General features: G+C 41.0%; 1 protein-coding gene across 3 annotated transcripts in view; it reads right to left on the bottom strand.

Annotated features, from left to right (window-relative positions):
- Positions 1-15,811, bottom strand: part of ADAMTS12 (ADAM metallopeptidase with thrombospondin type 1 motif 12) — a 171,190-nt gene that overhangs the window by 101,704 nt on the left and 53,675 nt on the right. For all 3 annotated transcript variants that reach the window (XM_035563717.1, XM_035563719.2, XM_050716132.1), the window contains one exon: positions 2,385-2,559. In XM_035563717.1, coding sequence (XP_035419610.1) covers positions 2,385-2,559 — 175 coding nt within the window. The remainder of the gene's footprint in view (positions 1-2,384; positions 2,560-15,811) is intronic.

The raw sequence follows: 15,811 nt of genomic DNA on the forward strand, positions 1-15,811 counted from the left end.
CTACAATTAGATGAAAACTTGGAATTGTCTTCCTTTGAAGTGATCCCAAAAGGCATTAATCTGGGCCATCTGTGGTATCAGTGGGTATACCAGACTTCTGGCATCAAACTTAGCAGGAAGTGCTTGTGGTGTTGAAAAGAGGGAAGAGTCAGCTTGCCACCTTTAAAACTTAATTTATGTAGCAAATATTCCCCACACCCTGTGTAGTAAATATGTTTAGCAAAGAACTCAAGAATTAACTCACTTTCCATTTTTATTCGGTATTCTACCTCTACGAAGAACAGTTGCTCTTTAATAATGCCTACTGTAAACAGGAAATGACATTGGAGGCTTTTTCTACCACTGTTGAAGAGTTGGCTACAACAGCAGTCGAATACCAGAACATAAAACACAAATTAAGGAGTTAAGGCCACCATAAGAACCAGTGATTATTATATCTTTTCACACAAAGAGCAGAAACATAATGAAAGGAATGCTTTCTTTTCCCAATGCACTTTTTCACACTGATTACTTTTATTACAGTCAAGCAGATTACTGCTTGACCAAAAGCAGACATAACCTATAAAGGCTGATCAAGTCAGTTAAACACAGAAGCCTAAGTGACAAGTGCATTACTTTTTTAATTCATAAGATGCTCCCTTTGCTAGCCTGGAATATCATGAAGATATTATTAGCACCAGGAATAGAGTCATATTACAATGAATAAGATCAGACAGAGAGTTTAAATCCAAAAGCCAATTAGAGCAAACTTAGCTAGTCTAACTCATGAAATCTCAGGGAAGGTATGCTCTATTTGTCCCAGCATTCAGGTATAGACAGTCTTTTTCAGTCTCATTCTACAGTACTTTAAAGGAAGACCCCAAAGATAAAAAGTGAGAAGCAGAAAGAAAATAACCAGAGTACACAAAGCAAATCCACAGCACAATGCCTGTTATCTCCTATCTTCTCTCCACACTTAAAATTACTGCTTACAGACATTATTCCATGCATAAAAGAAACATGGAGGACAATAGGCTAGAACAGTTCCTCAGTCTTCACAGGCAAATCTAAACTAATTCCTCTCATTTATCCCAGCAGTCAGCAGAGGAAATGGAAAATCAAGGAGATACTTTAGATCTGTTAAAATAGACACCAATATTAGATATCCATGGCTTATCAACTTAAGGTTTAGTTATCTAAAAAGTAGATATATTTTTATTTGATGAAAAACAGTAAGAAACACCACTGATACTAATTCTTATGGCTTCCCCTTATCCTCACCCATGCATTGTCACAGAAAATTGAGTATCTCCCCACTAGCCATCAGGCTTCTGGTTTCCCCCAGCAGTTTCACACTGCTCTTACACAGCAAGCAACAAGTGCTATCCAGGTCTACAACCAGAAGCACAAGGGGGCTGAGTTGTTGTTTGCTTCTTTCAATTATCAGTTCACATCACACAGCAATAGAACTGCAGCAGGAGTCATGACTGAGAATTAAAAATTCCAACATACCCTTCCTTTTTTTGCACCCTCAGAAAAGAACCAACTATTATTTAACCATTAACCCATGAAAAACACACAGACACACACCTCTACGTATTCCACACCTCTATTTGTACATAGCTTGGGCCTTTCATCATTTGGGTTATTTTTCATTCTTCCTACCAAAACTTTACCATTAGTAATGAATGAATAAAGTAAATGATTCTAAAAAATAATTAAAGGAACTCATTTTGTAGATAGGAGATATCAACTACCCTCTAGACATACTCCACCTTTCCAGGACAGCCTATTAGCTTGTTTTCCCAAAAGGCATAACGCTGACTATTTTTGCTCCAGTATGTAAATTATTTTTTATTTATGCTTCTAAAAAAACACCAAAACAAACAAATAACTGTTGATCTGTTGATGCCTTATACTACACTTTCAGAACTGTCAGAAGTCTTTAAATATTCTGGTAACAATCACAAAGAATCTATGAATCTTAAAATATAAACACTGGATTAGTGGTGGGATATTTTATATTAAGGACAACATTTCCATGAAGTGAGTATACTTTATTCAAAATAATAACAACTGCAATTCTTGTCATCCCAAAACTACTGAAGAATTTCAAGTCAAATTTACTGAACAATTCTGGCTGGAGTAAAAAGTGTGGGGTAGAAAGGAGCAATGGTGTGAAACACATATTCCAGCAGTCACATGGGGGATTTAAATTCGGACTCAGAAAGGAACCAGATGGGTGGCCACAGAGATGTTTTGACTGAGACTCTCTCATTTTGCATAATCTCTTTTTCCACAATTTAGGAAAGCCTGGCAGAAGGAAAGGCACAGACAGCTGGAAGATAAAAGCTGCTCAGAGAGATGTGGAAGGCAAATAGGCAGAAATTCAGCAACATTTGTACCATTCAATCCACATGCTTGTTGTTCTTCCACTGGGATTGCTCGTCTTCTCCTTAAAGCATTTTGAAGGATATTTGCCTCATAGATAATGTGGGGATGGGGCGTTCCTTCCTTCTGTGGATGCTTTTTAATGGGCTCAATGAAGTAATCCCCATGGGGCAGATGGAAATATCCAGTCTGAAAATAAGCATAAAATAGTTAATCTCTACTGGCCAGTACCAGAAGTCAAAAGTAAAATAGACTCTTTTCACATCACCATCCTTGAGCTTTTCTCATGAGCTAGCCTTTACACTGTAGCATCAAAATATGAAAACAACATAAAACAATGTGTTTTCAGCATTTATTTTGCTGCATACATCACAGTTGCTTTGTACCTCATGAAGGTGTAACAGACCAGATGGGAACAGAAGAAATATCTTCTTCCTAATGACCTGAAATTCCATGTATTGAAGCAAAAGCTTCCATATTTGTACAAAGCCACTGAAAGGTCAAGAGTTAATTAGTCAAACATGATGCAGTACAAAGGGCCGCATCTTGTTCTTCTGGCATTTTGCAGCCATTCCCCAGAGAACAAACCCTGAATAGAAGCTATTTCATAAGTGAAAAGCGTAATTCTGCTCCTACTGAAATTCCACAGTCAGATTACACAACACAAAATGGCTGAACTGTGTGGTCCACTCTCAACTCAAACAACAAACCTCACCACCCACCCCGAGCCCCCAGGCTTTCAATGGGAGAAATAAGTAGCTTTTCGTGAATTATAGCAAGCTATTGTGATCATACAATAGGCTGGCATAACAAAGGCTGTAAAATTTCTCATGCTACAGCTTCTGTATCAAGCTCCGAACTTTGACTGAGCTCACTTTTGACAGGGCCTTTGATATCAACCTGGACTACACAGGATTCATTTACACCTCCTGCTGCTGAAATCTAAACGATGCATGCAACTGAGGATGGCCTTGGTACCCTGTGTCTCAGTTTGCATTTCTGCAAGGATTGCTAACGTTGCAAAACCATTCTACAGCCCCTCCACTCCAATATATACAAAGCAATACTAGATCTAAAGAGAAGGATCTACTGACAACTCAGGTCCCCCAGCCCATGCTGGGGATGCGACTGAAGATCAAGGCATCCCACCCACTCTTAAAGCTTTTTTTCAATCTTTGTTTATTCTCTTGCTGTGGTCAGTGCAACCTTCTTAACTTGCTCTGGGACAGGGAAGAAAAAAAAATCAGCAACACTGTGATCCCTTAGCTGGTGTATTCAAACTTATATGGACAGAAAAATTTTTAAAATCCTTCTGAAATACTCCAAGGTCCCCCAGTTTCCCTAGACAGTTGGGAAAGCCAGCACGAGAGCAAGAATAAGAGGGAGCTGGGGAGTCTGCCCCAACATCTCTAAAAAGTGACAACTCTTTCCCTTTCCAGTTTTCTACAGCAACTCAAAGTTTAAAAGCCAGTTATTCTTGGCTTGAAGCCTTAAGGTTACACCCATAAGGCTTCACAGGTTTAAGACTCAAAGTCACATATGTTCGCTCATCTGGTATTACTGTTACTGCTTGTATGTTTTCATTTCTTTTTTAAGGAAAAAGAAATCGAGCCTTCAGGTTCTTGAACACAAAACCAAAAATGCCCAGGTTTCTTTTTAAATTATAAATCAAGGCTACTTTTGACATAGTCTGAGATGCACTATGAAAGCAATAAATCCCATGCTTAGAATGGATATTGATGTCAAGCAAGCATGAACCTACAGAGGAGGAATTCCTATGTGGAGGCTAGACCAGGAAATAAGTAGATGTTGCATTCCTCCTGCTGCTCAAGGAATCAAAGCATTGGCACAGGTCTTTACCCATTCCATTTCATTCCACAGGATTCAAACTTTTTTTTATATTTTATAAGTCCTGTTGTGTTTTTAGCCTGGTTGGAACCAGGAAGAACTAGCCATCTTCACTGCAGACCCTGATTTTGTAGTGCAGACTGATTAGTCACTGACTTACTGTGTCAAAGTTGCATCTGTAAAAAGGAAGGCACTCACACAAAAAATGGTGTGTATCAGTAGTGACCTCATTTACCAAGCTCCCTAGTTTCTGTATGTGAAAATACAGCTATCTGTCCAAGCTTTACGGAGCATGAGAATAAAGAAAAAACAAACATATTTCATATTGCAAATGCACACACATAGATGGCAGGAAAGGTTGTTCAATGAGCCAGTAACCATTGGCTATTACAGAACCCGGCTTTGGACATTCCCATTGATTTTATTTTTATTTTTTTAATGTTACTGTTTCTCAATATGGAACATCTGCTTTCTCAGTCTTAATGCTTTTTGCCATAACAACTCTATTCTAAAGTCAGCTATGCCACAACAGACATCCCAAACCAGCTGGCATTCTGCAGACATCATTTGTTAAGTTCAGCACTATAATCTCCCTGTCCCATCCTCCTAAGGTAGAAATCCTGCCAGTCTTCCTGTAGATCAGGGGTGAAACAAATTTTCCTCCTGTCCTCTACAATAAATGCTTATCTGTAGTAGTTCTACGACTACCCTTATCATTATCATCATATCACTTTCCAGGAGTATATGCAGCTCCTTGAAGCATGTCTGTATGTGTTTCATTCTTCATGTGGATGGATAACGGAATATGAACAGAAACAGTTAGCTGCACCAGCCTTCTTCTAGTTGTAATTACTACCTTCCTGCTTGTCTCCTCTTCGTTACGTGAGGCAAGGTCCAAGAGATGCCTCCTGCACTTTATGCAGAAAACCTGGAAATTTTTGATGTCCCTTACTTTCTGGAAGAGACCATGTTTATGTCTCTTTATCTGAAGAAAGACATCTCAGACATGAATAACTTTTATGCGACAGTTTTAACATTTGTTCTTTAAAAGAGGTTTATAGAAGACAGCACTTTAATTGTTGGCCGCAGATTGCTCTGTCTTGGGAAGATAAAGGCTGCTCCCACACTCAACATCTAGACTGAAGTCACTGTGAAACATGAAGGAGATGCCTGGGGGTCCATTTTACCAGGGAGACATTCCAGACCTTTTCAGAGTGTCATCAATGCACAATTCAACATGCCTCAACAGCTCCTGACACCCTGGAGTAGCACAGCTAACCTACAGCTAGAACTGATACCAGCTCTGAATAAAACAAGAATAACTCTAAGCAGGCAGCTGAACTCCATCACAACCTCTCTCTCACTCCCCCTCCTCAAAGGGAAAGAGGGAGAAAATATGATGGAAAGGGCTCAAGGGTTGAGATAAGGACAGGGAGATCACTCAACAGTTATAATCATGGGCAAAACAGACTCAGCATAGGGAGATTAATACAATTTATTGCCTATTACTAACAGACCAGAGCAGTAAGAACTAAAAACAAACTAAAAACACCTTCCCCCTCCCATCCACCCTTTTCTATGTCCTCCCTCTGAGCGGCACAGGGGAATGGGGGCTGCGGTCAGTCCCTGACACTTCGTCTCCGCTGCTCCTTCACGGTCCCCCTCTGCCCCTGCTCCAGGCGGGGTCCCTCCCACGGGATGCCGTCCTGCCCGAACTGAGCCTGCGGGGGCTGCCCACAGGCAGCAGCTCTTCAAGAACTGCTCCCACACGGCTCCGTACCACGGGGTCCATCCCCCAGGAGCAAACTGCTCCAGCACGGGTCCCCCACGGGTGGGCGGCAGCTCCCCCCAGACCCCCTGCTCCTGCGTGGGCTCCTCTCCACGGGCTGCAGCTCCGGCCCGGGGCCTGCTCCTGCGGGGGCTCTCCATGGGCCGCAGCCTCCTCCGGGCCACATCCACCTGCTCCACCGGGGGCTCCTCCGGGGGCTCTCCATGGGCCGCAGCCTCCTCCGGGCCACATCCACCTGCTCCACCAGGGGCTCCTCCACGGGCTGCAGCGTGGAGATCTGCTCCGTGTGGGACCCATGGGCTGCAGGGGGACAGCCTGCTCCACCAGGGGCCTCTCCACAGGCCCCAGGGGAACTGCTGCTGCGTGCCTGGAGCACCTCCTGCCCTCCTGCTGCACTCACCTCAGGGGCTGCAGGGCTGGTTTTCACTCCTCTCTCCCAGCTGCTGTGGCACAGCAGGTTTTTCCCTTTCTTAAATCTGCTCTCATAGCGGTGCAAACAACATTGCTGATAGCTTGGTTTTGCCCAACAGTGGGTCCCTTTGAAGCTGGCTGAAACTGGCCCTTATCTAACATGAGGCAGCTTCTGGACTCTTCACACAGACGCCACCCCTGCTACCAAAACCTTGCCATGTAAACCCAATACAGTCACACGCAATCCTTCATGGTCAGCTTGGCAATACTAACTGGGCGTGCTCATGCAGTCGTTTCACACGTTAATTCAGTGGTGTGTCCCCACAAGCAATTGATGGGATGGCATGGAAAAATAATATAAGCCAGCACTGTTACCAAATAGAGTACAACTGCACCTGTTAGGCCACTGACTGTGCACTTTGAATCATAATGAGGGCTTGTTGCCATTTTTCTGCTTTCAGCTCTGACCTCAAGATGGTGGTTCTTAAGGCAAGAGAATGCTTCCTTCACTCTTGTTTTGTACTGCAGACTTGAAAAGTACATTAAAAATCTGTATGCTAGTAAGACTGCAAAGACAGAAAAGGCAGAGGTGACACTGTGTTACTGTTGTTTCCTATTCTTATTCAGAGGATCCAGCAGAACATACAGTTTTTTCAAGTACTATAATTCTAGACAGATTGCAAGTTGCAGCAAAAATAAAAAATAAACAATTTGCTCCAGAAGTTCTCACAGATCCTAAATTCTAGCAGCCATAGAACTTGTTTAAACAAAACTGCCTGCTCTGTGTATAATAAATTCCTCGGTGAAGTAAGAGATTTATAAGCAATCTTTCCTTTCACTTGAACTTTGTGCTCTGGGAAATTCTAAAAGAGTTTGAAATTTGGATGAAAACATCATTGCTAAAATATGGAATAAGATTGATACCATTACATCTTACACAGCATTTTAGTGCCATCTGCATTCTCTTCGGTAAAGAGAGATGCCTTGATGTGTTCCCTAAGTACAGGACAGAGACAGGATATTGTGACCAGGCCAGATCTTATCTTTCTAAAGGTGTCGGTCAATGTGTAACCAACATCTCCAAGTACTCCTTATTTCCAGACAGTTTCAGTATACAGGCATTCTCTATCCATGTTGCTAGCTTGAAATAAGTGCATGCATTGCCCTTATTTTTCTTGCAGCTGCCGTTCATATGGTACTGCAAACACCAGGTGGGGAAAAAAGATGGAAGAGAAGATGAAAATAAAGGAAAATAAACTAAACTAGATTCCCTGGTCAGTATTATTCCCAGCCACCAGTCCAAGAGGATGTAAAGGTTCTTGGGACCAGTATGTTAAATACAGCTCTGTCTATGTGTTACATAGATGTTTTCTTTCCTGTAAGTCAAAGCAAATTTAGGGACGCTCCCTCCTTTATCACGAACACTCAGCTTCCTCCTTTATCATGAACACTCACTGATGCTAAATACACCTCAAATGTATTTTCAAACTTCTTTCTTTACACCAACTCTGTGTCACTGCCAAATCACTCACAAACTGTTAGAATTGCAACTGCAATTCAACAGTGCAGTGCACTGGAATATATGATGCTACCTTCTATGTGTAATACATATAGTTTGCTGCCAACGTGTATGTCCATGCTTAACATCAGTCAGTAGGATGATGGGAAAAGGAATAAATCTGAAGATACTAAAGGGCTATGATCATTTTCCTCTGGCAGTTCAATATTGTGTCAGACAAAAACCCAACAAAAGCCTCATCATGGTTACAGAGTCTATCCACAGATAATTCTACTGAAAACACTTAATTTGCTCTCATCCCCCAGAAAGGGACTTGAAACCAAGTAAAAATGACCACGTCTTGTACCCTACACATCCATCTCATTCAAAACCTGTGTCCAATACCAAGTTTTGGCATGCCTGGTAATTCAGCGTGGACATAATAAGGCAGCTAGGACTCATACTTGCAGCAGGACTTCCTGCTATGGTGGAAGTAGCTCCATCAGAATGGAGCTTCTTGAATTGTTTTTCTTCCACAAAGATTTCCTGTAGGAAGAAATCCTTTGCCTTAACCAAACAGGCACCTGTTTATCTTCTAAACAAGATCCTTTAGCCTTGCTTTGTTTATCCTGAAACTGTTTTATTTTTGACTGATTGGCTGTCAGGTAGGAATAGTTGTTTTCATTCCTGTCCAGAATCATAAAGAAGAGCACATGCGTCATGCTCTAAGACATACATTGAACAAATTATCAATTACACAATGTATCAATTGGAAATGTAAAGACTCTACACATTATAGAGCTAATAAATAAAACTATCACAGTTTTAACCCTGAGAAATGTGGAACTCTAAGAAATAAGTCTAAAAAAGAGAAGACTAATATTTTATATTTCATATGCTAATCTATTTGGGGAAAATATTTTTTAATGAATTCAATTTCCTGCTCTGTCTTCATGAGGAATGCAGTAAATGTGTAAATTTATGGGTGAAACCAAATACGAAAATCACAATGCACTGTGCTCACCAGTGCCACTTGAGATGAAGTGACTGACTGTAAGAGTCTGCTTCCAGCATATGCAGATGTACTTTCAAACAGCATTCAACAGACTTTCAGTACTTACTGAGTTCACACTTTGCGCTTGTACTTTCATTCTCCACAGGCTGTACAGCAAGAAAGGAAATAATGAGACTAACTGGAAGAAAATGTCACCTATCTTCACATTAGATTTACTTCAGAGCACTCAGAACTGGCAAATTTCTCTTTGCTGTTTAAGTGCTTCTTTAATTTCGCTCATTGTATCTGTTCTTTTTTGACTCCCAAATATAACAGCAAGTGTGTTTCATTTAAAATCCATCAGATTTCAAGCTACGTATAGATACAATGTATGTGTGTGGTTTTTTGTTTCATTTTTCAACAGTTTATAGCATTTTTTTATATATTTATTTTTTTGCATTTTGTAGCACATTTGGTAATGTGATGAACTGCAGTTCCCGGGTGCATTCACATAGCCTCAGCATATAAAAATAATCCTCACTATGAAATTCTCATCAGAAATCAGCAAGCTTAGTTATGCTTATTGTAAAATGCGAATTAAAAAGGTTAGTTTTTACCACAGAAAAAGTGATTGCAGCCAAGTCCTCTTCATTCAAACTTTCTCATGAAAAGCTACTGTATAAAATAATAGAACCGGCCAGAAAATGGAGGGGTGTCGGGTCTCTCAATGCCTATAGTGGAAAACTGAAAAAAAGTATTATTGTTCTTCCTTCCTTCCAATCTTCCTCAAATTCCAACTTTTTTTTTTTTCCTAGGCTGTATTTGGAAGCACTTCTATACTACTTAATGGGATTTTTCACTCAAGTGTCTCATCCTTTTTACACAAATGGCTCCCTGGACACGTTGCATCTCCCACACGGCATGTTGCTCACCATGAGGCAATACTAGGACAGTTCTGACTCAAGCTTTTCAGCCAACTTTTTAAATTTTCAGTAGAAATCTCTGTTGTCCAGTGGAAAGGAGTTTTTTTTTTTTTTTTTTACGTACTATTTCTTTTGGTCAAATGTTCAGGGTTTTTTGTCAAAATATATTTTCTGGCAGGAATTTTTCAATCACTTCCACATAGGAAACTGAAGCAGAGTCCTGTGGGAGAAGGGAGAGGAACAGCTTTAGCCTTGGCAAAGTTTTGCAATTTGCACTTCTATTCCAGACAGGAAGGGCTGGAATTAGTGGGTGTATGTCAGGCAAAAAGGGGGCGGGGAAAGAATAAAAATCTTTGAGTCCAATTCTGTATTACTGAACACATTGACAATAATGCCAAAAAAGTAACATCTGTAATGAGAGCAGTTTGTTCCTCAAAGCAGACTGCAATATTTCCAACAATAAATTAGCAATGGACTCTGAAAACATGGTGAGTTTTTAGAAATTAAGGAAAACAAAAATAAGAGGAAAAGATGCTGGTTTTACCCTTAAGTACTCTGCTGCACAGCCACATATTGTAACTGCAATGTGTGGTAAGAGAAATTCAGTTTGAATAAAGGACTTTTCTGATTAAAGAAAAAATTGTGCTGTAGGGAACAGAAGTATTCCCACACTCATTACCAGAGAATTTCAGCCTCAAATAATCAAAACTGAACTACTGAAGTAAATTATCTGCAAACATTATACATGCTGAGCTTGTTTTCCTTTTTCTGATTCTGATTTGTTTTCTTTGAATTCCCCCCTGCCCTCCCAACGTCTTTCTGTTTGAAACGTCATTGGTTCCTACCTCCTGCTAAAACACAAACCCTGTGACACAAAGGTCCAAGCAAAATTTTCACCTCCTTCCTCAGCTACAGCTACAAAGAAATTGACCTGCCATGCCATTGCTCAGGCAGAGAGAAGGCTGAGAGGCTGATTCTCTTTCAAGAATTGAGAAATTGGACAAGAGCTTGTATTATGAACATCACCCACACAAAAAGCCAGCACTCTATCTCTTTGAAAGAAAATAAATGATGCTTTCATCAGGATTTAGTGACAATGGTGCTAAGCCTCTGGAACAGAGTCTTATAGTTTAGCATAGTTTTGGTACAAAATTAAAATAGCTTATTTTTAGGATAAGGCAAGGGAAAGGACAGTATCATTATTTATTATATCAGTCCAAACCTGGGCTTGAGCAGGACTGGTTCATTCCTCTTCCCACAGTTCAGCAGAGATGGAGACTTGGATGAAGGTTATCTAGGATGCACTTAAAGAAGCTAAGGCAGGTCCACATTTGAAATCCACCATTTATTTAAATGGGTAAGAGAAGCAAACAGACCAAATTCTGTGTCCATCTGTTCCTCCACAGTGCCCCAGAAAGAGTTTATTACATATTACTGACAGCCAGGAATTACTTCTGTGGACCTCCAACTCATTGCAAGCTTCGCATTTCTTACAGAACCTGAATTACCTTGGCTGTATTCATTTATATTAGAGGAAGTTCTCTTTGAAATTAATCTTATGTGAGTATTTGAGAATGGCTCACATTTTAAAAAAAAATGCACCTTTGTTCATACATCAGGTCATGGCATCCTAATCCTTACTGCCCATCCTAAAAACATTTTCTACTTCTTCTAGCTCTTTGTTGGTTACTCTTAGAAGCAGCAGTCCATGTGTCTTATTTACACATTCAGTTCTGGGTATCCTGCTGGCCACCAACTAGCTAGACTGGCATCACAGACATATCCCATCAGACTACTTTTCTTATGACAGAAGATCTGTAAATGAAAGGTGATTTCTGCATGGCCATGAAGCTGCTTAAACCCTCATTAATCTCTGTACAGGCTTCTGCTTTGGGATCTCCAGTGGTTCATGAGGAAGATGAACCACTACATGTCTAACCGTATCAGTCACTTCTTGTTGTCTAATTCCCAGACTGCCCTTCTGCTTCTTTCCCCATTCTCATTTTCTACTTTTTGAAATATATCCCATTTGATCTGCTTAAGCCAGATCTGTGCTTCTTTTCTGCATCTAAGGATCAGACACACCATTAAATTCCAACAGAATAAGAACTTATTGTCCATTAGCGGAGATACAGTGAATATCCATTTTTATGGTCTTAAAATACAGCGAAGATGACATTTATTAAATCTTACACAACTTTCAGCACTGGTGATATTAAGTTGAAACAAGCCTGTGTTTGCCACAGGCTGAGCGTCCAGCAGGGAAATTGCGTGACACATCTGACTCGTAATTCATTAACTCCAGCACAGTTTGAGTCCTTATTCTATTTGCCAGCCTGATTTCCACACTGTTGCTGAGAGATGGACTCCCAAGGGCTCTCTGAAGCCCAGGGCACTCCTGCGGTCCAGAGCAGTTTTTGCCCACGTTGTCTTTCCAGTTCGATAGCTGACAAGTCCACTGTGTCTTTGGAGCAAATGGTGTGGTCCTTTGGGCTGCTGAACCTGCCAAAATCCAGGGAGGTGATACCCCCACCATGCCCAGCCTGTGCACAAGCACATCCACACAGCAGGTCTCATCACTCTCAAATGCAAAGTGGCTGCACAAGTCCTTCCTCCTGCATAAGTTGGCTAGATAATACTGAGCACTCCAGCAAGCAACGAGTATGAAAAATATCAATACAGCCTTAAGCTCTACTTCAGAGTGAATCTAATAGCAAGTTAAATCTAAATTAAAGATTAATAACCTTTACCGTCTAACCTCAATGACACCACGTAACTTTTCTGAGTGTTTGACTCTACCTCAAATCCTTGGTCTCTCCTTCCTCCCCCTCCCATTTTGCAAAACCCTTGTATACTGGAAGTTTTAATGGCAACTTGTACTGAATAAGTATAAAACCACCAACAAAGCAAAACAAATAAACAACAAAAAAACACAAGCTGTTTCTCTAGGTTCAGGAGGCTTACTTTGACTATAGTCACAGGAGGGTGAGATTATTGCAAGTTTTGCCTTAATTTGGGATCCAAAAGCAACTTAGCAGGTGTCACTGTTCCCCAATTCCTCCAAAAACAACCTTCAGTTTGGAGAAGTAGGAAAGAGCAACAGCTGTTTTATTCTTGGAAAATACTCTTGGAACATCTAATTCATCTCTTTCTAATTAAGCTTCTTCAAAAAGCACTGTATCTAAGGAGTTTACATGGTATAAACACTTTTTTCCCCCTCTAATATCTGAACAGCTTCTCATGAAAACAGAAATAAATGTTATAAGAATGGTTTGTAATACCCAGCTTCTGAAATCCCTTGAGACTTCTGATAACAGGATGAGTTCTAATGTTTTTATTTGGTAGACAGTAAACTTTTACAGTTTGTAAAGCAGATCAAATTTAAAGGTTTAAAGCCTACATAACACTAAAGAATAAAGAATAAACACCAAATCAGTGAGAGGATTCTTGCCTAAACTTTGATTTCTAACAACAATGCAAGCATACGCAAGAGGATCCATGGATGCAATCTCTAATCTTAGAGACTGAAAGCACCAAGAATGTTTTGTTTTCCTGCTCACTTACATTCTAAAACTAATTCCATGCCAGCAAGCATGGCAATGTTAACACTGCAGAGCTCAAACTTATTAGAGAATAACTAAATACAAATATTTGATCAAGTGACAACTGGCATTGTTTCTACTGACAAGTCTTGTTTGTATTACTGTGACCCACAGGAACCCTAGTCAACAGCCAGTAAAGCAGAGTTCAGAATGATGAACCAAAGAGACAGCTGCCACGACGTGTGCAGATGGATGGAAGAAAGCACAATTATCCCTTTTTGCAGTGGATGAAAGCCTGGCAGGGGCTTTACTCTCCCAAAGAGAAGAAAAAGGAAGATCACAGTACAACTTCTGCTCCTCCACAGAAATGATTTTGCTTGAAGAAGCTGAAGATTGAAGTCTGAGAAACGTCAGACTGGATTTCACTGGCCCATCTGCTGACTTTCTTCTAGCTTTATTCTGTGCAGCTCCATCACACAAACAAGCAGAGTTGTCAGGAGCAGAGGGTATGATTTAGGTCTGCAGTTGTGATCGTCGGGGTGTCAGGGAGAAAGCTTCTGCCTCTCTTTCCTGCAGACTCATGAAACCTCTGGCTGTGTGCCACAGATGGGACTTCTGAATGAATTTCAGCATGCCTAAGAAGGGTCACACCACCACTTACGATGAAAGTCACATCAAGGTAACCTAAAAGGCAGACAGTACTGATGCCATCAGTCTCTTCACTTTTCATGCTTCCAGTGCTTTCCCAAAAGGTCATTTTCCCACATCAAACGATAACCTCAGAGCAGCACTGTTACACTGAGTTTCAGCTCAGTGCCTACAGGAGAAATTAACGCTTCTGCCCAATAAATGCTTGAAACATTCTGCCCTTGTTTCCATGGGAGGAAACAAAGCTCTACTTGCTCTGCACAGGCTGAGCGCCACGCTCAAATGGCAGATTTCTGCACTGCCACTGGGCAGGAATGAAGGGGAAGGGTGTTTATCAAAACCAAATACATTATGAAACAAGAAAATCCAGTCCCAATCTGAGGGCAGCTGTGACAAGTTAGGATACCAGAATATATCAAAATATGAGTGATAGTACGCTGAAAAGGTTATTTTGCATCACAAGCAATGGCTGTACTGAAAAACGATTGAGAGTAAGAAATGAGATATGGAAAGAGAGGGGAGAAGAAATGAAACAGAGCCGTAAGAAAAAGGTTCGGAGTCCCAGAATGTGAAGGGCAAAGCACAGCCTCTAATACACAGATGATGCTTAGTACAATGTAGTCTGGAAACCTGCATAACAAAAACTGGTAATTAGAACAGAAATGCTACACTTCTGCTGGCCTGAGGCAAACCACATGCCACTCATTTGACTTTCCCTGTTATTTCTGTCTGCCTGACAAAGAAAAACTAAGTGATTTTACGACTGCATCTGCACAGCACAATAAATGTTTTTACAAACGCAGTACAAGTTCCAGGTCCCATAACCAAAGTTGAAGGCTGAGCTGATTCAGCATTGGGCTCAGGTCATTTTAAGAGCATAACGTATGCAAGTTAGCTCTAAACTTTATATAAATTCCACCCTGGAGGCTTTAATTCTAACTGAAATCCACTTCCATTGATATGAGAGGTACACTGCACGCACTAATACATCATCCAAATTACCCGTACATGTGAGACACCACAGCTTGAAGGCAGGACAACTCTCTCAAAGGTGCAGACATGACTCATGATTTCAGATTCAAGTTGTTTAAAGAAAAAAAAACCACGCATACACACACATACAAAACCACACTGAGAACTAAAGCCTGCAGAACAAACAAAAACCCCTAAATCCATTCACACTCAAGTTTCAGTTCAAAACTTGGCAGGATGTACATTCAGTAAGAACCAAACAAAATGGGAAGTTGGTACAAAACCAGTAACTGAGTAAACTACTTACACTAAGACTGGTATAATTAAATCTCTGCTAATTCCAAGACCCTTCTGCTAGGAAGCTAAATCTGATGAAATGCCAAGCACTGCCTTTGAGGTGCCGAATCCTTTAGCCCCTATTGAAGCCGTTGGGAAGTCAGCATGTTCAATGGTTTCCAGAGCAAGGCCCAGAGCGAATTTTGCATTTCGGGCTTGGTCTACACAGATGGAGTTGTGGATGCACTGCCCTGGTGGGGAAGAATGACAAGCAGCCCGTCTAACCCATGCTTCTAATTATACACAGAAAATAAAAGTATCACAGAATTGGCAGTGTTGGAAGGGCCTCCAGTCCAACCCCCCTGCCAAGCAGGATCACCCAGAGCACATTGCGCAGGATGGCATCCAGGTGGGTTTTGAATATCTCCAGAGAAGGAGACTCCACAACCTCTCTGGGCAACCTGTTCCAGTGCTGTCACCCTCACAGTAAAGAAGTGCCCTCTCATATTGAGCTGGAACTTTCTGTGCTTCAGTTTGTGC

The sequence above is a fragment of the Cygnus atratus genome, chromosome Z (genome assembly GCF_013377495.2).
Source record: "Cygnus atratus isolate AKBS03 ecotype Queensland, Australia chromosome Z, CAtr_DNAZoo_HiC_assembly, whole genome shotgun sequence".
In the NCBI taxonomy this organism is placed as follows: Eukaryota; Metazoa; Chordata; class Aves; order Anseriformes; family Anatidae; genus Cygnus; species Cygnus atratus.